Source organism: Rutilus rutilus (assembly GCF_951802725.1).
Source record: "Rutilus rutilus genome assembly, chromosome: 8".
Taxonomy (NCBI): domain Eukaryota; kingdom Metazoa; phylum Chordata; class Actinopteri; order Cypriniformes; family Leuciscidae; genus Rutilus; species Rutilus rutilus.
Window position 1 is genome coordinate 16,805,838 of NC_140222.1, and position 21,535 is coordinate 16,827,372.

The following is a 21,535-nucleotide window of genomic DNA, read 5'->3' on the forward strand; positions in this document are numbered from 1 at the left end:
AAGAAATGGGCAGTTTTCTACCATCTTGCTGACAACATTTCTTTAGTCATTCGGCAGTCTTGCAGCCTGAACCGCTGCAGGAAATACACCCTTACACTAGCTCCACCCATCAGGTCCAAATTACATTCGCTCCTCCTCCCTGGACATGAGCTCTATGTTTGCTCTGCAGTGAGCACCACTTGAGCGTTGGCATTTATTCACACTGACTGCAGAGTTACACACAACAGACCAGCAGCACAGGCCTTTTCAGCTCTTCTGTTGCTGTATTACGAAACGTTTATCGTTTATTATGACATTTATGTTGTTTTTTTCATTTGTTTGTGTATGAATGTAGCCTTTTAGAAAATTAGGAACAGTTGTTATTCAAAGCCATTCAGCGAAATGCCAAAGAAAATATTTGACGAGTTTATATATTTCTGTTTGTGCTTATGGAGTCTAAGTGGTAAGTATTTTTATGGCTTCATTTCTGTTTATATTATCATTTGTCCACATACACATCATTATGTTGTTTCCATTCATTTTCAAGTTTTGTCAGACAAATATACTCAAATATGTTTGTTCATTATATTTGTCATTTTTTTATCCATGACATCAAAGGGTTTAATTTATTGCCATTTTTTTAAATATACATTGAAATTAGTGAAGTGAAGAGTTGTTTTGCAATGATACATTTTTAAATTGTTTCAAACTGACAAAAATCTGGTAAATCTCCAAAAGTGGTAAACCTGAGTAAATTCTGAGTGAATATTTCTGTTTGTTTCTCAGGAGTGTTTGGTGTTGATGAAGTGAAGTCAGTGTCAGTGACTGAGGGAGAATCTGTCACTCTAAACCCTGATACTGAAATACAGACAGATGAGCTGATAATGTGGAGAACTGTACACAACAACAATCTCATAGCTAAAATCAAAGTAAATAACTATAAGACAGATTTTCCTGATGAGAGATTCAGAGACAGACTGAAGATGGATGAGAAGACTGGATCTCTGACCATCACAAACACCAGAACCACAGACTCTGGACTTTATAGAGTAACCAGCACCAGATCAGAGACACTGTTCAACACATTCAATCTCACCATCTATGGTGAGTAGAGAACTATCCTGTTTATTTTTATTATATATATACACTGCCATTCAAATGTTTGGGATTGGTAGGACTTTTTATTTTTTAAAAGACGTTTCTTATTAGATAAAAATAGTAAATATTATGACAATTTAAAATAACTGTTTTCCATTTGAATTTTAAAATGTAATTTATTCCTGTGATCAAAGCTGATCTTTACTCCAGTCTTCAGTGTCACATGATCCTTCAGAATCATACCAATTGGATAAAAAAAAATGCATTACTATTGTTATGTTGAAACAGTTTTTAAATAAATAAATAAAAAACAAAGTAAAAATTCAGGCTTCTTTGATGAATAGAAAGTTATATTTAATGTATTTGAAATACAACTTTTTGTAACATTATACATGTCTTTACTTTAACTTTTGATCAATTTAATGCATCCTTGCTTGCCCCCCCCCCCCAATTATTTTTAATTGTAATAATGTTTTATTATATTACTGTTTTTTGTATTTTTAATCAAATAAATTAAGCCTTGTTGAGCATAAGATATATTTAAAAAAATAATAAAAATCTTACCGATCCCAAACTTTTGAACAGCAGTGTATACGTGTTTGTGTGTGGTCTTTTAAAAATTAATAATTGTCTAAAAATGTATTGAATATTATAAAATTATAGAAAGACAATTCTGTGATGATAAACAATAATTTGTGAATTTATACATTCTTATAATTACATATTTTAATAATAAACATTTTATAAAAAATGTTTCTCTGCTACATTCATTTAATTTGAAATGTAATGAACTGACAAATATCACTGAATTATATTTATTCTCTTTTTCAAGCTCGTCTGCCTGTTCCTGTCATCAGCCATTCTTCAAATAAATCACCATCTTCATCATCAAATTGTTCACTGGTGTGTTCAGTGGTGAATGTGAGTGATTTGAATCTCTCCTGGTACAAAGGAATCAGTGTATTGTCCAGCATCAGTGTGTCTGATCTCAGTAGCAGCATCTCTCTGGAGATTCAGTGTCTGGATGATTCGTACAGCTGTGTGCTGAACAATCCCATCAGCAACCAGACCAGTACCACACATCTCAACACTCAACTCTGTGGGCCATGTTCAGGTACTGTGCATGTGCATGGCACTATATAGGCTACATAACTGATTTCATTTCCATACACAACTATTTTAATTTCCTTAAAACAAAAAAAAGACTACTTTTCTAACTCCCTCCTAGGCTGTTGTTGGTTTGACCTTCTCAAAAATATGCACACAGCAGCTAGGGATGGTGCTGGAAAAATATTTTTTAGCTGCAAAGATATAAGTTAATTGATTGACCGGGCAACATTCAGATTCTTTTTACACGAGTTCACCTATAGCTGCTGAGCACAATGTCCAAGTATAAAGAAATTTGACTCACAAAGACAACAGGACATTCTGTGTTACGGGTGTGTGCAGGCAGGCAGATGAAGACAAAAGTTTACTTATAATCCAAACAGGCAGCAGAAATACACACACACACACATAGGAATAAACGTGACCGGACACCGAATGACGGTAAAGGAGAAACTTAAGTACTGAATACAAACAAGGTAATTAATGACATAGCTGATAAACATGAACTCATAATGACAAAAACCATGAAGACCAAGGACAAGGAGTGGAGGGAAAATGAACAAAGGAGACTAAACAAACTAAAAGTCCATGATAACTAAACAAACTGAACACAATGGTGACATTCTGAGGATGCACACCCAATTTCGTAAAATTCTGAGAAATGGAGGCGCTACAAATAAAACAACAACATTATAACTGTTATATTATTTTATATTATATACATTCACAAACTAAAATATAGCCGCAAGCACCAATAGCCCCTGTCAATAGCTATCAAACTGAAACGTATCTTATGATGTGGTTTTTACAGAAAGGTCCATCTTGAATCTTCAATGATAGTTAAACTGTAAGAATTGAGAAATTAGAAAATGCCGGGCAGTCTGGTTGAGGAACGACCACTCCCAAGAAGACAAAGGACCTTTCTGTAAATTAATATTTGACTCTCTCTTGAGAAACTAGCATCCCTGAGTCAATCACCTCCCCCATGTCATCTCTCTCTAATGCTGAGATCACCAGATATTCACCCTAAAATCTATATGGTTTAATGTGAATAATTATCATACAGTATTATACCTGTTTGGTATTATTTTAAATGTCTCAGTGCGACTGGTACAAATGTCTCTTTTGGTTAAGTACATACTAGATCCCTGTTTAGATGGAGCGTGTGGCACATCTGGTGAGATTCTAGATTCCTGACTAACTGCCTGAGTTGTTATGCAGTCGCAAATATGGGGCTGGATAAAAATACTAATAATAGAAAGCGTTGAAGCAGCATTATCTTAATGTACTAGACATAAACCTCTGGTTATTGTTTGGGCTTTAACTAAGTTGTTATATGGGTGACTGTAGGGGGCTACACCATGGGTACTTTTTAACATTAGCAAATGTGTGCGGCGGCATTGTTGAACTGCTTTAGCCATAACTTCTGGTTATCGATCAGACTGGCAAGTTTGTGATCGTGAGATCCGCGTAAAAGAACAACCGTCGTGAGACTTTCTAAGCGACAAAGATTCCTAATAAAATATGAAGTAAAGAGTTAAATAGAATCATCAAATGTAAACTATTATATAATTGACCTATAACCAATTGTCAATCTAACCTAAATTTGACGTTGTAATAAAAAGAAGTCAGATAAAAGCTAAATGGAATTAAATTACTTTACCATGCGGAAAGACAGTAACACACAGAGACCTTCATCTTCTTTTTGGAAACCGACTGATTGGACCAATTTAAACAGACTTACAATAGTTAGGATTTGATAAAAACAGGTTACCGCAACACACTGGTATCAAAAAACCCAACTGACTTGAAAAGAAATCACTCCCACCTACTGTTAGATTAAAAGGGAAGTAAAAAGAAAACAAATTGTTTTGATAACTTTTTGCCAGCGATGTCCCTAGCTGCTGTCTGCATATTTTGGTGATTATTGGACCAACAGCATAGGAGGAATTTGAAAAAGTCATTAAAAAAAATCCTTTGTCGAGCTTGAAAAAGAGAACTGTAAGGTCAAGGTCAACTTTAAGGTCTTAGCCCTTAAGGTTCTAAAGTTATGATCAAAAATTATAACACCACCTTGTGTCAGTCATGTGTGTATCTGTGCACGATTGAGACCATCCTGCTGATTTTGGGGTCTCTGTGTTTTACGGCCCATACACTTTTAACTCCGGTGCTAAAACCCCTAAAGAACCGTGTTTATATTTTAACATTGCTCATTTCTTCTCTCACAAGACTTTAACTGCTGCTGTGGTTTTACTGAAGCTGTGATCCGATTGGCTATCTCTGCTCTGGTGGGCGTGGCTACTGTCGCTGTTCTGGTTTATGAATTCAGATCCAGAAGTCTTCATCAGAAGAAGAGCGAGCAAACACCCTCAAACTCTGATTAATCAGATACTCAGGAAGGTGGAGATGTTCATGAAAGACTGTAGACATTATATTATAAAAATGATTTTTTTTTTTCAGTTTTAATCAGTTGTGTTTGTACATCACTTTTCACAATACAAATCATTCTAAAGCAGATTTTCAACAGAATTCCTTACAATATACACTGACTAATCAGAAAATCAAAAGGTATAATTATTATTATTATTATTTATTTATTTTTTATTCTGGTGTATTTGTATTATTGTAAGATATATTGCAGGCTCTAAGATTCCCGCACAGTGGGAAAATTATTTTTACATCTGTAGTTATTTGAATAAAAGCTTTAGGAAGATCATTATTTATTGTGCTTGCTGACAGATTGTTGAGGTTACAAGATGAAGCTGACGGTTTTCAAAGTCTTTTGTTTTATTACTATATAACATAGTATAGTAATATTATTGTCCCCGTTTCATCACTGTTGTATTAATGAAAGCACAGAAAATGTGGTGACATCACCATGTGGTGAAGTTTAATGTGATTAGACTGTCTTTAATTAGTGGTGATCATTTATTTTTACCATAACTACAGTATTACTCATGTTTGTTAGAATATTATATTTTAAATTCAACATTCAGCTCCAGCCCTTGTGATCAATGTTTTCGATGTCTCCCTATTCAACACACTTAGATGCTGATGAGTTGAAGCAGGTGTTTTAATTAGTGAGACATCAGTTGAGAAACACAGAATTAGTAGACATGTTTAATTGCTACTCAACTTTTAAAGATGTTTGTGCTTCCTTAATGGTATAAAACAATGAAACACCCAAAAGTGTTTCAGAAGTTGATGTGTCTTAACCAAATTTAGCAATAACTTAGGATGAAGGTACTGGATGATAGAGGAATTGATGCCAGGAGAGGGCATCATACATATGTACTTTTGTACTGTGTGATTTCCCCCAAGAGCATTTTTTTCATACATTATTGATTTTGATTTTCATAATTCATGTATAAAAACCCTCAACAAACTTGTTTTTGAAAACGGTGTGGTTAAAACATGAAACATTTGTTTTAATTTGTTATGCTTTTTTTAGTGTCAATACACTCAAATGAGACAAATAACTCCAGTGATATACTAAGATACTGACAGTAATTTAATTTAATTTAAATCTTGTCTTTGGAAAGTATATCTTCTCATATGTGACCCTGAAGTCGCATGGGTATATTTGTGGCAATAGCCAACAATGCATTGTATGGGTAAAAATTATAGATTTTTCTTTTATGCCAAAAATCCTTAGGCTATTAAGTAAAGATCATGTTCCATGCAGATATTTTGTAAATTTCTTACCGTAAATATATAAAACATTTATTTTTGTGAGTGAATGCAGCACAATCGTGAACATTGGACAACTTTAAAGGCGATTTTCTCAATGTTTACATTATTTTGCACCCTCAGATTCCAGATTTTCAGATAGTTGTATCTCGGCCAAATATTGTCCTAACCAAACAAACCACATCAATGGAAAGCCATCTGACTGGTTTTGTGCTCCAGGGTCACATATAATCCTTTTGTTGGTAAAACATCCATCTATCCATTTCGTGGATAGTAGCTTACTTCTGGGGACCTTCTTGGTGTGAGGCGACAACAACTAGGCTACTGAAAATAATCAGAACTGGAAGTCGATAATATGCTATTTCATAACATGAAATATTCACAAACCCTTACACCCAACCTCTTAAAATACTGAATAGAAGGAATGGGGACATTCAGTAGCCTAACTTTTATAAACTAGTGGCGTGTGTATAGCGACACATAAATATAGGCTACCTTATATAATCCGTTGATGAAGTCTACACTGAATTGGAAAACGCGACGCGACAAATCCCGGACAGAAAACGGATGAAACGTTCTATTTCTGTTGTATTTCAACACTTAGGCTACTTCATCAAAGGACAGGACAAACAGATTTGCGACGTTCTGTCGCGTGCTTTTGCAGCACTGTACGCGGTGTTAGTGATTAGGCTACTTGGTAAAAGTATTTACTAAAATAGGTATATTGTATGTGAAAAAAAAAAAAACATCTGTGAAAGGAAGGAGGAGTTTAATCACATTTACTGTAGTTGAGTTTCAGTAAACCGCTCCATTACAGACGGGCAGCACTGTTAACTTCAGCTCATCCAACACGTTGAACGTTCAAATATTTATTAGTCTATAATATTTCTGTTGTGTTTAGCTTTTCAAAATTAGGAACTGCTTTTATTTAACACCATTAAGCGAAATGCCAAAGAAAATATTTGACATGTTTATATTCTGTGTGTGCTTGTGGAGTCTGAGTGGTAAGTATTTTTTATGCCTTCGTTTGTGTTTAAATTATCTTTGTCCAATAGCCTACACACATTCTGTTATTGTTCCGGTCCGTGTACGTTTTGATCATTTCATATCCTGTTTGTAATGGAATAACGAGTCATGAAAAGACAGCTCGTTTTTGCGTTTATTTTAAGGAACGAAAAATTAGATTTTGGCTCGATTTCTCAACACTTTTTGCATTTCTCTCAGAGACTATTTGGACTAGACCAACCAAATTTGTATATATTAACCGTGCACATGTCTGCTAATTACCCATACCATTTAAAGATGATTACATTATGACATATCGTTTTCAGTATTTATTTGAATGAAAGAAGCCCAACAGGGGACAGTTGCAACACAACCATGGGACGGTTGCAACATGTTAAAAATACCTTAAATTTCACTAATTAATTTTAGCTTTTTGTCTCAATGGGCATTGAATTCTGAAAATGTGAACTGCTTTACTTTAATATTACATTATTATTTATTTATACAATAATATTATTGTATTTATTTAGTCATATATATCAAATAACAGATATTATTTATCAAATAACAGTTATGTTAACAAACATAATAAAACTACCCTTCTTACTATCCTTTTATGTACCCTAAAATGACTTGTTTATGTTGAAAAGTACTGTTGTGATCTTTTTTGATATGGCTGCTTAGCTTGTCCCCAACCCTATCAGCCATGACAGAAGAGAACATCATTGTGACAGCTAGACACACTACTGACTTTGACACATGCTAACCATGTCACTTAGAAGTCAACAAAACAATAATTCAAACTAAGTAGGTTTTGATTAATTCATACAAAAGGTCAGCACAGTATGACAAAAATACATCTAATGAAAAAGTTTATTCTATACCTCCAAAACAAGTTTTGTTCAATAAATGCAGCAGCAGATGTTGAATATGTCTTCTGTCTTCTTGGTGGGGGGAGGGTCTAACTGTGCATGTGCAGTAGGATAGCTTGTTTCTGATTGAAGGAATAAGACTTGTTGCAACTGTCTCCAGTTTCCCCTACACGGACTTGTTTCCACCACCCATTTTCATGTTTTATTATTATATAGGCTACTCAAATATCTTTATTTCATTTTTATTTCACTTTCATTTTTTTTTCATTTACATTAATGCATTGCACATTATTGAATTAAACACTAAAATTAGTGAAGTGAAGTGATATTTTGCTATGGCACACTTTTAAATTGTTTTTTGGAGGTTTAACGCAAAATCTGTTAAACCTCCAAATTCTGAGTGAATATTTCTGTTTGTTCTTCAGGAGTGTTTGGTGTTGATGAAGTGAAGTCAGTGTCAGTGACTGAGGGAGAATCTGTCACTCTAAACTCTGATACTGAAATACAGACAGATGATCTGATAATGTGGAGAACTGTACACAACAACAATAATCTCATAGCTAAACTCACTGGAAAGGACAAGAAGACAGATTTTCCTGATGGGAGATTCAGAGACAGACTGAAGCTGGATGAGAAGACTGGATCTCTGACCATCACAGACACCAGAACCACAGACTCTGGACTTTATAGAGTAACCAGCAGCAGATCAGAGACACTGTTCAACACATTCAATCTTACCGTCTATGGTGAGTAGAGAACTATAGATTTTAAGAAATTAAGCATCTTAATAATTTTTTAAACCTGGAATAGCATATCAGACTCCTTGTCTTGCTAAGGTTAATTACATATCTTTAGCTAGCATTTGTGCATCCTAGACACATAAACAGCTGAATACTATTTTCACATATAATTTAACAATTACAACTTGATTGGAAATGAAGCATAATAAAAATAGTCTGTGAAATTTCCATGATTTACATCATGTCTCATAATGCACCTCAAGGTATTTGGTGACAGTTTCATCTGCTTGATAAACAACTACACAGTTTTTTCTCTATCAGATCGTTTTAAAAAGGCTTTACTTTTGATCATCTTGGCTCCTCTCAATGTTTTTACTCATCTACTTAAATATCTACTTATATATCATTCATCCTCATTTATCTATGTTCTCTCATATTTTCCAGCTCATCTGCCAGTTCCTGCCATCAGCAGAAACTGTTCCGTTCTCAGTCTGTTCCAGAATTGTTCACTGGTGTGCTCATCAGGGTTGAATGTGAGTGATGCGACTCTCTCCTGGTACGCAGGAATCAGTGTATTGTCCAGCATCAGTGTGTGTGATCTCAGCATCAGTCTCTCTCTACCTCTGGAGGTGGAATATCAGGATAAAAACACCTACAGCTGTGTGATCAACAATACCATCAGCAACCAGACCACACATCTGGACATCACTCAACACTGTCAGCCATGTGGAGGTCTGTGGATATAACTGATTTCTCAAGTTATATAGTGTAGATATTTCATATAGTGTTTTTTGCAGAGCATATTGACAGGTTCATTCATGTTAATGCTTCATTTTCTTTATTATAGATCAGAGCCTATCCTCATTGTATATAGTGCTGATCTCTGCTGCTGCATCTCTGTTGATTGTAGTTGCTGTCGGAATCTTCTGGATCTGCAGGAAAACAGACCAAGGGGGCAAGTAGAATTATTTTCTGCTCAAACATTCAAAGTGCTTTACACAGAAATTAATTAAAATAATCACAAAATAAAAGCAAGGAAAATATAAACAATTATATAAGGAATTAAAACGGTAAAAATATGATACATAGATACACTTCTCATCTGGCAAAACCGGTGTATCATATTTTTCACAGCTGCTTGTTTTACTGTGAGATTTCCCCATATTGATTGTACCGTGTCTGTGGTGTTCTTTCGGCTGCCTGAGTAGAAAAAAAAATTTTTGTCCTTAAAACTCTCTTTTGTGTAGGACAAATGTCTTATGCATTTCATACCAAGCCTCCATTGGTAATTCCAAACCATAATTTTATAGCTAGTAACAGAGTCACTGATATTGAGTTACTATAGAGAGAAAGAGAGAGACTGATTGTGTGTGAATGATAAGTGACTGAGTCTGCCTGGCTCCCAACAGGCTCTCTACTGCAGCTGCAAGTTTAAAAGCACAATATGTATGATTCTTAGATTAAAATATCCAAAAACCATTAGGACCATGTCCTATATTTAGTTGACTTATGTACTTACATAATTCAAATGTTTCCAACAATGTTTAAATCCAGAGAAATCCACAATTTTAACCAGTGTAATGGCCCATGTTATTGAGTCGCCAGTCAATGACATCATATCCATGGAACCCTCGATTTCCGGTTGTCCTTCTGTAGAATCCATGGAAACACCATAGACTTCCGATTGGATTCTGTCCTGTTCCAGTCTCCATAGGAACAAATTGTTAAAAAAAGAGTAAAAAGAGTGACTAAATGAATTAAACAGAAACATTTGAACATTGTAAAAACTAAAATAAGCACATGGGTTAGGCTGTGCTGTTGTTGGCTGCCACAACAACAGCAATAAACTGAAAAAAATACCTGGGGCCGTATGTATAAAGCCGCTCAGAGTAAAAGATTGTTGTCTTAAGTTGTCTTAAGTATGTAAAAATTCTAAGAATTTTACTCTTATTCCCAAACTTAAGAATAAGTGTAATTCATAAAGGTTCCTAACATAGACTGTAAAAAAATATGGACGTAGTGTTCTAACTTGTGAGAGGCTGTAGTCACATTTGGTTGTGCGAAGCGCCAAAACTCCTCCGAGTCCTAAGGAAACCTAGATGCGATAAGCGAGGGAGAAATCAACAGTTCTGTGCTCAAGAATACGGGGCGTCAAATATTGATTTGGGGACAGACGTTTTTACAATATAATGACAATCGTAACATAACACTAACATAATCGTTTGTGTGCGTGAGCGTGAGAGAGAGAGAGAGAGAGAGAGAGAGAGAGAGAGAGAGAGAGAGAGAGAGAGAGAGAGTGTGCAACTCTACATTATAGGGTCAAAATATCCCCACAAAGATGTCAATATCCGGAATCCTTGTCCTTTTGGGGATTTTTTATTTTTCTTCTTCAGAAAACAGCTTATAAATCAGACTTTTGTTTATTGAAAATGTAAAAATGCAGACAGTTTTCTGTGATAAGTAAGGTTAGTCTATGGGGGGTAGAATACACAGTTTGTTTGTACAGTATAAAAATCATTATGTCTATGGAAAGTCCCCATAAAACATGAAAAAATAACATTGCTTGGTCTGTTGAAGGCTGGTCTTGTTGAAATGAGAGGCCTGTTGATCAAATCACCCCAGTCTCATCAGCTGGACTGAAAGAAGTTTCAGTGCTCTTAGGACACTGAAAACATGGCTCAGAGCAATGGTCACAAGTGACACTTGACAGTATTGCTGTGTGTCGTGTCCACAGTGGCGGATTTAGCAAATCGGGGGCCCAAGGCGAAGGTAGGTAGGCTATGGGCCCCTCCCCATCCAATCTTTAAAAGAGAACGAAAAAAATATGTACCGACTGAATGGTGGATAGGCAGGGAAAGCTAATCTACGGGGAAGTAAAGGTTAGAGAGGAGAAAAAAACGTCCCCTTTAAACCCTGCATACACTTCTTTACTCCTAAACAGAAACATGTTACAATGTTTACATGGTACAATTTCTGGTAAGCTATGTTTGTTTTTTTTGCCTGACAAATTTCACCATTTCGATTCAATTCGAAGAGTTGATTCTTGTGATTTGTTTCAATATTGACTCATTTGGATAAATATTAGGTAACGTTTCACAAGATAGGCGTTACTTTTTCTCAAGAAAAAAAAGCCCTATTAGCTGGTATAATTTAAGGTTAAAATAAGTAATATAGTACACATATTTAGCCAAATACTCTCTATAGCTCTTTTTTTTTTTCTAGCCAATTAAATGGCTTTCCTGAGGTAAATGTTATGTGACGATTGTTCTCCAGCTGTTTTACCTCTTTCCGCGGTTGAAAAACACTTGATGATCGATATTATGAATGAGGAATATACATTTCGGTAAGTTATACTGTATCTTTCAACATTGTTAATTCGTGTTTATTTACTATTAGCTAGAGATGATCAGTTCACGTGCCGCTATAGGAATCTGTTACGTCACATTAAAACGGCAAAACGGTATTTATTGTTTGAATTTCGTAATAGAATTGACAGAATCTGAGAGCTGAGATTTTTTTAAATATCATGATTCATAAGTAAACTGCTCAGTTTTGTCTGTCGATCTCCGTGTCCTCTTTGCTTCACGATTTTTCTGTGCGTTGGACGTTGTTGTTCCTGATCTGTATCCCCAACAGTAGCCGTAAAAAAGTTATAATACTTTTTTATCAGCGTCTTTTCACTTTTTTTCTTTTATTTGAGCCTCTTGGGTAACTTCGAAACTTTAAATTTTCGCGTTTAGACTCGTCTTGCTCTGTATGTGTATTTCCCAGTCCTCCTGTTACTGCGTGTTGTTTATCTTTCGCGCCGCGCACCTTTACGGACTTTTTGCTTTCTTCCCGCTTCCTCATTTTTTTCAGCACCGCTTGGGTAGCTAGCTTCGCTTCATTTTTACTCCGTCTACTACTCTGTACACTCTGTCTGTCACTCTATACACTCTGTCTGTCAATCACTTCTTTTTCTCCGTCAGTTTTTTGGCACAGCCTTGTCACTTTCGCAGATGCGCAGTAAGTGAGATAATGGAATAGTCCAATGTAGTGAGGCGGGGGGCCCCCTCCTGTCTGCGACACTAATGATTTGATGCCATTTTTCGCAAATGGAGTTTAGAAATATATAATAATAAAAAAAATAAAACTTAAAAAAAAACTTAAGCACAAGTTAATAGGGCATTTTGGGGGCCCCTAGGTAGCTCGGGGCCCAAGGCAATTGCCGACCTTTGCCTAATGGTAAAGTCCGCCCCTGCGTGTCCAACAGGACAAACTGGACAGTATTGATGTGAAACATATGCCAACAGTTAATTTCAGTTAAATGATTAGTTCACTTAGTTAAAAATTAAAATTCTGTCATCATTTACTCACTCTCGAGTTGTTTCAAACCAGTTTCTTTCTTCTGCTGAACACAAAAGAAGATATTTTGAAGAATGTCGATAACCAGACAGTTGATGGTAGCTATTGACTTCCATAGTATTTTTTTTTCCTACTATGGAAGTCAATGGGGTCCATCCACTGTCTGGTTATCGACATTCTTCAAAATATACTCTTTTGTGTTCATCAGAAGAAAGAAATTCATACAGGATTGAAACAGTTTGAGGGTGAGTAAATTTTCATTTTTGGGTGAACTATATCCCTTTAATGAAAGATGCAGACATGTGTTTGGCTTTTTCAAAAAGCAAGGAACAAGACAGTATTGCACTATTGCATTGCATTATGAGGGGAGTAAAGTTAAGTCTCTGTTAAACTGCCACCATGTCTTTATTAGTTATTTGTAACATTACAGAATTAAATAATTTACGTATTGTTAAGGTCAATATAGACTAAAACCTTAATACATTATCCTATTAATTTCCTGATTCCTCCGCTTATTTAGCTTATTTATTTAGAAAATTTACTAGATTTGAAATATTGTGTGGTGTGTGTGAGTGCGTGCGTACTCACATTTGAAAGAGAGAATTAAAACGTCAACGCGACAGACAAATCAGCAAGACCATAGTCAATATTGGAGTAACTTTTCCCAGATGGAAAGAGCTCATGAGGAGAAAATATTTTAAAACGGACGCCGAGGTTGCCTGCTTTCTTCTCGACAGGTAATTCAGCCTGTTGTAATTCATTTGTGTAAATTCGAAGTTTTATAGTTGCTTGTCTAACCATAGCATGGTTGTGCATAACGCCAGAACAACCTCTAGTAGGCCTATAACTTCATCCTCGCATCAATGGTGAAAAAGTATTGTTTACCTTGTAACATAAATCTGTGCTGCGACGGATCACAGGTGATGAATAGTTTTAAAGGCGCAATTTTTTAAGCTATATAAAAGGACACTGTAAATTTTAGTTATTTTTAATTGCTTTTACTTTGTACACATTGTAACGTTAGCCTAATCTGATTATGCTGGGATAGCCGATTCCAAGGGTGACGTTTACCTCCTGACATCTGTCCTGTAGTTTTATTCATTTTAGACGTATTGTTTATTATTGTCATGGACGAAGTCGATAACTGGAAGCCATGTTAATCTTGGAATAATACGGCCAGTCGGCCACCGTAGGAGTTAAAACGCCCTCGGAAATGAGAGGAACAGAAACTAATATTCACTGGGTAGTCATATACAATTTCACCGCTAGATGGGCGTAAAAATCACACAGTGTAGCTTTAAGTCAGCACTCAAGAATAAGTCTCACTGAAATTTGCTTTTAGCTTTATAAAAGTCTCCTACTCTTAGAAAAGTCTACTTTTTACTAAGAATTTTTTGACAACTATAGACAAAGCTTTAGACTATTCTTAAGAGCATTTAAGTTTTATACATACGGGTCCTGGAAAGTACGTGTTTTGAGCACCAGAAAATCAGCATGAAGAATGTTTTTATATGGCAGACAAGAGAAAATAAGCATGGCTTGAAGCAATTAAGCTAAAATGCTTACCATAAAAGGTATAGAAGTGCTCTTATCATATCATTTTGAGTACAAAAACCGCTGAACTTCGACCAGGAACTGTATGCTAACTTCAGCAGCTTCTTGTCATCTACACACTCATTAAACTTTGATGGGTGAGGCACTAACAAAAGTTGGTCATTGTGAGACTGTAAAGTCATGGCATTATGGAGTCATGTGCTTCTTAAAACCATTTTCATAGGCTAAAAGTTACATTATCAGCTTCGAAAATACACTAATCTGACTAGAAACACCGGATACCTAGTTCTTGACTGACAGCAGAAGGTCTGGGCTCCATAGCAGCTTTCATTGGCCAAAGAGCTGTCTGACTGACAAGCAACCAGTCACAGTTTGTTTTGTTCAGCGTCATGTTTAGGAGCATGAAAGTCAATGTTCCTACAATAACTGACCAAAGTGTAAAACTCTTGGACGTATTTAAAGAGTTTATGCCGTGAACTTTACATTCTTCTAGACTAGTTTATGCGGATATGCACTCATTAACACAAGAACATTTTTTATCATGTTTCCACGACTTTCCAAAAGTGGGTAAAATATTGAGAGATTATATTATATAAGTATAGCGCCATCATAATTGTGAATTTAAAAGTTTTTAAAAATTTAAATAAGAAAAACTTTACTAGATTTTTGATGTTGATAGACTATCTGTGCAAACGAATCACAGTCTGTGAAAAGGGTCCATCAAAATCGAGCATTCAACGGCCCCATAGTATAATATTAAAACAATGTAAAAGTGTTGCAGAGAAAACACAACAATAATTCTCAAACAATCTTTTATTCAGTTATTTATGGGTTTTTTTTTACCAGTCTGTCATTATATTGTTCAAACAGTTCAGAGTGGTGAAGAAATAACATATGCTGATCCGACATTCTACAAAAGAAAAGCTCAGAAATCGGTAAGATAAATTATTTTTTTATTTGTGGTGTTTGTGTGTGTGTGTTATTTCAGCATTATGTTCAGATTAAGGTGTGTATGACTGCAGATATGTGTGCTTCTGTTTCTGTTTGTGTTTAACTATGATCTAGTCTATAACACACACAGAAGCACCACATCTGATCAGAAACTGGGCTTTTCACACTGCGCTTAAACCTGGGTTATCGATGCTTTAAAGGGATAGTTCACTTTGAAATTAATTTTTGGTATGTTTTAGCTTACCTCAAAGGCATCCAAGATGTAGGTGTCTTTTTTTCCGGAGTAGTTTCAATTTTGATATTTTTAGGTCAAACCGTTCTTGTCTGTCAGTCATATAATGCAGGTCTATGGTCACTGTCTCAAAATAGCATGCACAAAGTCCAAATTAAACAATTCCCCATCGTCCAAATTAAACAATTCCCCATCGTAAGTACACATTGATGGCTTAAGACACGAAACGAGCGGTTTGTGTGAGAAAACGAACAGTATTTATATAGTTTTTGTCCTCTTGTAAACACACACACACCCAAATGATCAGAGGACGCGGGTGCTTCGGTCTGCGCAAGCGCCGGAAAGCGACGGAAAAGGTCAGAGGGCGCGGGCGCTTCGATCTGCGCAAGCGCCGGAAATTATCTCTCGCGCGTGTACGTCACTCATTGTTTACACAGAGATTTAAACATCTTTTAGTCCAATGTATGCACCAAGGCACTCTGTTGTTTGCTCTTCATCTGACTCATGTTCTGTTGGCTGGTATGGTTCCTGTACGCTTTCCTAAAAAAATATTGCTTGTCATTACAAAGTCAACACTAAGTAGAGCTACACGAACATGAATCCACACTGTCTATTACTATTATTATTATTATTATTAGGCTAGTAGTAGTAGTAGTATCATTGACTGCACCCTTATGAGTAACTTAGTAACTTACACATAGTTTCACAGTGGTTTGACTAGCAGCTGCTTAGTATAGGCTACACATATCTTCTCTTCTTATAACATATATTATAACTCTCTCATGTAAAACCATTCTTACCAAATATATGGTGCAGAACTACATTGTATTGCTCATTTCATGTAATGCCAGCTTTACAAATACAAAGACGTTGTTCACATACCTCCGTTGGATGAGAAAACACCATAGGCACAGCTGATGATGTCAGTACTATGCGATCCTCTCCTTGGTTTATAAAATCATCAGGGGAAAAATTATCGCTGCAGACCCTCCTCAACTTTAGTACGTTTATGGGTGTGTTGATATCCAGCCGAAGAGCGATCAACCAGAACTTCAAGAGGGAAGGATTATAAATTGGGAATTCGTGAAAACTCACCACTCCCGGATGAGTTCGCGCGAGCATACGAAATTGTTTTCTTTTACGTCGGTTTAAACATCCTGGATACGCGCAAATTAAAACCATTTCGATTAGCCGTCTTACCTACAATCTCTGTTCTGTGTAAACAATGAGTGACGTACACGCGCGAGAGATAACTACCGCGCTTGCGCAGATCGAAGCGCCCGCGCCCTCTGACCTTTTCCGTCGCTTTCTGGCGCTTGCGCAGACCGAAGCACCCGCGTCCTCTGATCATTTGGGTGTGTGTGTTTACAAGAGGACAAAAACTATATAAATACTGTTCGTTTTCTCACACAAACCGCTCGTTTCGTGTCTTAAGCCATCAATGTGTACTTACGATGGGGAATTGTTTAATTTGGACGATGGGGAATTGTTTAATTTGGACTTTGTGCATGCTATTTTGAGACAGTGACCATAGACCTGCATTATATGACTGACAGACAAGAACGGTTTGACCTAAAAATATCAAAATTGAAACTACTCCGGAAAAAAAGACACCTACATCTTGGATGCCTTTGAGGTAAGCTAAAACATACCAAAAATTAATTTCAAAGTGAACTATCCCTTTAAGCTTTTTAAGTTTTTTTTTAAGCACGTTTTTTAACCCAGGGTTATGAAATGCTGCTTTTAAAGGTGTGGTAGATTTTTCCCTAAACAACTACGTCCTATATTTATATATTTAGCATGTCTACAGTCGATGTCGGCCAAGTCTAACCCTATACCCTAGCGCGTCTACACATCGACGTCGGCCAAGTCTAACCCTATACCCTAGCGCGTCTACACATCGATGTCGGCCAAGTCTAACCCTATACCCTAGCGCGTCTACACATCGACGTCGGCCAAGTCTAACCCTATACCCTAGCGCGTCTACACATCGATGTCGGCCAAGTCTAACCCTATACCCTAGCGCGTCTACACATCGACGTCGGCCAAGTCTAACCCTATACCCTAGCGCGTCTACACATCGATGTCGGCTGAGTCTAATCCTATAACCTAGCGCGTCTACACACATTGACATTGGCTGGGTGCTAATACCTGTTCCCCTATCTAGCTTGCTTCCTGCGCAGGAATAATAGACAAACAGACTTCAGCAAATGTCTTTTAAATGCTTTAATCATCTTTTGAGCAGTTCTCAGAGAATCTCCCCCAAGAAGAAGCAAGGCCGGAGGATCTCAGACAAATTTCATTGAGAATCCCACCGGAAAACACAAATACAACAGTTTTTATAGAATAAGGAGGTATGGCAAAAATGACATGAAACATTACATAATTTCCCCACAATTTGATTGGTCCTTCATATGCAAACCCTTCTGTTAACAGGTAGAACCAAACTCTGTTTTTGGTTTCAAGTTTAGACATCTGTCTGATTTCATTTCCCATATTTGTTATTTATACACTCACACAACCAAAGTCAAAGGGGTATGGCAACACAACAAACAACATTCAAAAACACAGGACAGAACGTTTTAGTACATTGCCCCTTTCACACAGAGATTCCGGAAAATACACGGATAAAGTGACCCGGGTTCGTTTGATTTTGGTTCATTCACACTGCCAGTGATTTTCCGGAATCAGAGAGCGCGTTCACACACAACCCGTGTATGTCCCGGAAAGACACGTGACATCGATGTGACTTGTAATGTCTCAGCAGTGTCTTCAGTTTGCTTATGAGCTGCGAAACCACGCTTGTGCATTTATTTCTCTGATTCGATCATAAACTTGCGCATTACGTACCGCTTCACAGCTGGCGAACGATCCCGGCTTCAGCGTCATCACTACGACACGGCATTATTACGGCTTTTGTTCACACAGCGCGCGTTCCGGGACTGAACACGGCAATGTTACTAGGTCCCCAACCCGGCATCGATGCCGGCATCAATCCCGGGTCGTGTTTGCGTTCACACAGAAGGCGTTCCGGCAATTTGCCGGCAATTTCCCGGGTTCAATGCGCTGTGTGAAAGGGGCTTAATTGTGTTTCAAAGTGTCAGGCCTAAAAAGAGAAATATGGTTAGATGTTAGAAACATGGTTAGTTTAATATACATTTTACTATTTTATTAATTAAAAAATCCATCACAAAGGTTAGCTTCGCTTTTGCTATGTTAACTGCATTGTGGTGCCATACGAGTACAGTGTGAAACAATGCGGTGTTGGAATGTTACGACTTGTTGCTTATTAACAGACAGCCAGTCGCGTGCCTCATTAACATCCTTCGGACTATCACGGAAATAGCCTAATGCACATTTTATAAACAATAGTCTAGTATCAGCATTTGATGGGGAAAAATGTAAGATGATGACGAAAAATGTGTCAATTGGAGTCAAGAAGAGAGTTTCATTCTTTATAGTTTGAGAAGTCCATATAAACTTGACCGTAGGCCTACTATATATGCAGGTAATATAAATGCGCAATGCTAGAGCCTCTGTAACAGACCAACAGACTTGTGCTGGTTCATCCAGTCAATGACACAGCAAATATGAAAATAACAACATTAACCCAGGGTTTAGGAATGTACAAGTGTGAAACGAAAGTTTATGAATACACAGGATTAATTGAGCGGGTAAAATATGAGCAGTGTAAAAACGTGAAGCAAGCAGGATTCCATTTACCCGAATTTTAGTATGACCCAAGGTCCTGGGTGTGATGTCTGTCATATGATGCATGAAGTAAAACACAAGACGAGATGACTATGAAGACTCAAATCAGGCTTTACTGAACATAGCTCGGAAAAACAGAACCTTGATGTGTTTTGAAAATGTAATCCTATGACAACAAACGAGGGAGAAACAGAGGACATTTAAAAGATTTAATAATATTTTCACTACGTTAATGAGCACTACGTACTGACACACATCAGTTTAACAGAAAGAATAAAGACAGTTATTTTATTTTTTCCATTCTTTGAATTTTCAGTCTACATTAGTGTTTTCTGTCTATTAGAATCATTTGTTATGTTGTCGCATTTATGATAAGCTGTATCAGTGTCCTTATTTGCACATATATATTTCATTTGAATATGGAGTAAATGAAATATGTCCTTAAAGTGCCCCTATTATGTTTTTTCAAATATTCCCTTTCATGCAGTGTGTAATATAGCTGTTTTTGAATGTTAACGTTCTGCAAAGTTGTAAAGTCAAAAGTGCACGATAAATAAAGTTATTGTCTCCCAAAAGAAAGAATCGACTCTGAACCGCCTATACGAGGCGTTTTGTTTCGAATTCTACTGCTTTACGGTTCTACGTCACTTGAAGATACATTTGCAAAACGCCCACCTATGTTGCACGTTGTCTGCCTGCAAACAACTTGACGCCCACAAACACGTAATTTTACTGAAGACTGCTTCTCAAATCTCGAAGTTCACCGCGGGATTCGCAAAATGCTTGCTCTTGAAAGACGGGTCATTTGGACAAGCTTGCTCCTCGCAGTGTAGATCAATCTCCTGTGGGAGGTCCTAACAGTTTTCCTTTGTATGTAGCCCTTTTGTCTTCATGTATAAAGTTCTGTCACAGAAACAGAACTTTGGGTTTAGATTATTTGAAGGCCGACACGCTACCAACGCTGCTGAAGAACTGCTACACTACAAACATTTAATAAATTCTTCTCCCCATGTAAACTCTGGTCAAATTTAATTATTTTATGTATTAAATAAATCTAATACATTGGCAAGCCACCAAAATAATAATTCGGCCAAATACAGCAAAATCTAACAATGCGACACAAGTGATACTGTCTCATGCATAATGCCTCAATTATATTTCATGCATATACAGCACAGTTATTAGATCGAATGAGCTCTTTGTCATGAATAAATGCAGATACTGTTGACGTCAGCTCGTTCGTCCAGCCCTTTCTGGAGCCCTGGCAGCCAATCACCACTCCGGAACTTGCCGTTATTACGCATTGACGTCAGAATCTGTGACGTTGCTTCGAATTTGCTTTTCAAACCGGAAATATGAAATCGCTCTAAAAAAAAACGTATTTCCATTTATGGATTAACTTTATGAGGATGTTTAGTGTTTTCAATTATGCGCAGCCTGTACATATCTGTTCACATCTAAAAAAAAAATATTTTGGGGTTTTATGGCCCTCTTAAGGCCATTCGTCACGCACAGAAACCTTGCACACTGAGTCCGATGCGTATTTATTAAACCTTTGCGGAAAAAAACGCAAAAAATACTAAATGGATTCGTCAAGCAGTGATGATGAATTTGTTGCCCTCTTTCTTCTTAAAAAGAGAAAAAGAAAGAGGAAATATTGGGTCCATCCAATCCTGAGATTGCGCCGAGAGGAAGGAGAGTTTCACCTCCTTATCAAGGAGTTGCGAAATTATCCCAAACGATCCAAAATTTACCTCAGAATGTCAGTGGAACAGTTTGCTGTTTGCTAGCGATACTGAGCCACACATTAAAAAGAAGACCACCAATTTCCGTGAACCAATCGATCCTGAACAGAAACTGGCAGTATATGGACGGACACACACACACGCGCGGCCGGCAGAAGCGCTGGGCAGACAGAACAGCTGTATACAGGTTATATTTTATTCAGTCTCTTTGTAATCCGCATTTTGTTTTTCATACAGTAGGCTACTTGTGCTGCGAGACGAAGTGTATCAACTTGTCAGTAGTGATGGCAAAATGAGGCTTCCTGAACCACTGAGACCTTGCAGGCCATTGCTTCAGCTAAAGGTTCATTACTCGAAGCTTCATTCAGCATCGCTCACTAGTGACACCTAGCTACTGTGCAAAGAAATAGCAGACAAATTCATTCATTCTGAACCAGTGTCGCGGGCGCGCCTTCCCCCGGCAAATAAATATACATATTTATTTGTATATTTACATTAAAAATAAAT

The 21,535-nt window shown here is 36.9% G+C and overlaps 2 protein-coding genes and 1 long non-coding RNA gene across 3 annotated transcripts in view; all 3 read left to right on the forward strand.

Moving 5' to 3' along the window:
* LOC311295870 (elastase-1-like) overlaps positions 1-21,535 on the forward strand; it is a 199,550-nt gene that overhangs the window by 111,590 nt on the left and 66,425 nt on the right. The gene's annotated exons all lie outside the window — the stretch shown is intronic.
* LOC311295873 overlaps positions 1-21,535 on the forward strand; it is a 183,348-nt gene that overhangs the window by 63,491 nt on the left and 98,322 nt on the right. The window lies entirely within an intron of this gene.
* On the forward strand, positions 199-9,032 carry LOC311294769 (CD48 antigen-like; the record flags this gene model as incomplete). Its single annotated transcript, XM_084415798.1, has 5 exons — positions 199-442; positions 766-1,083; positions 1,910-2,191; positions 8,177-8,276; positions 8,936-9,032. The coding sequence occupies exons 1-5, from the start codon at positions 382-384 to the stop codon at positions 9,030-9,032; spliced, it is 858 nt and encodes a 285-aa protein (XP_084271924.1). The 5' UTR covers positions 199-381.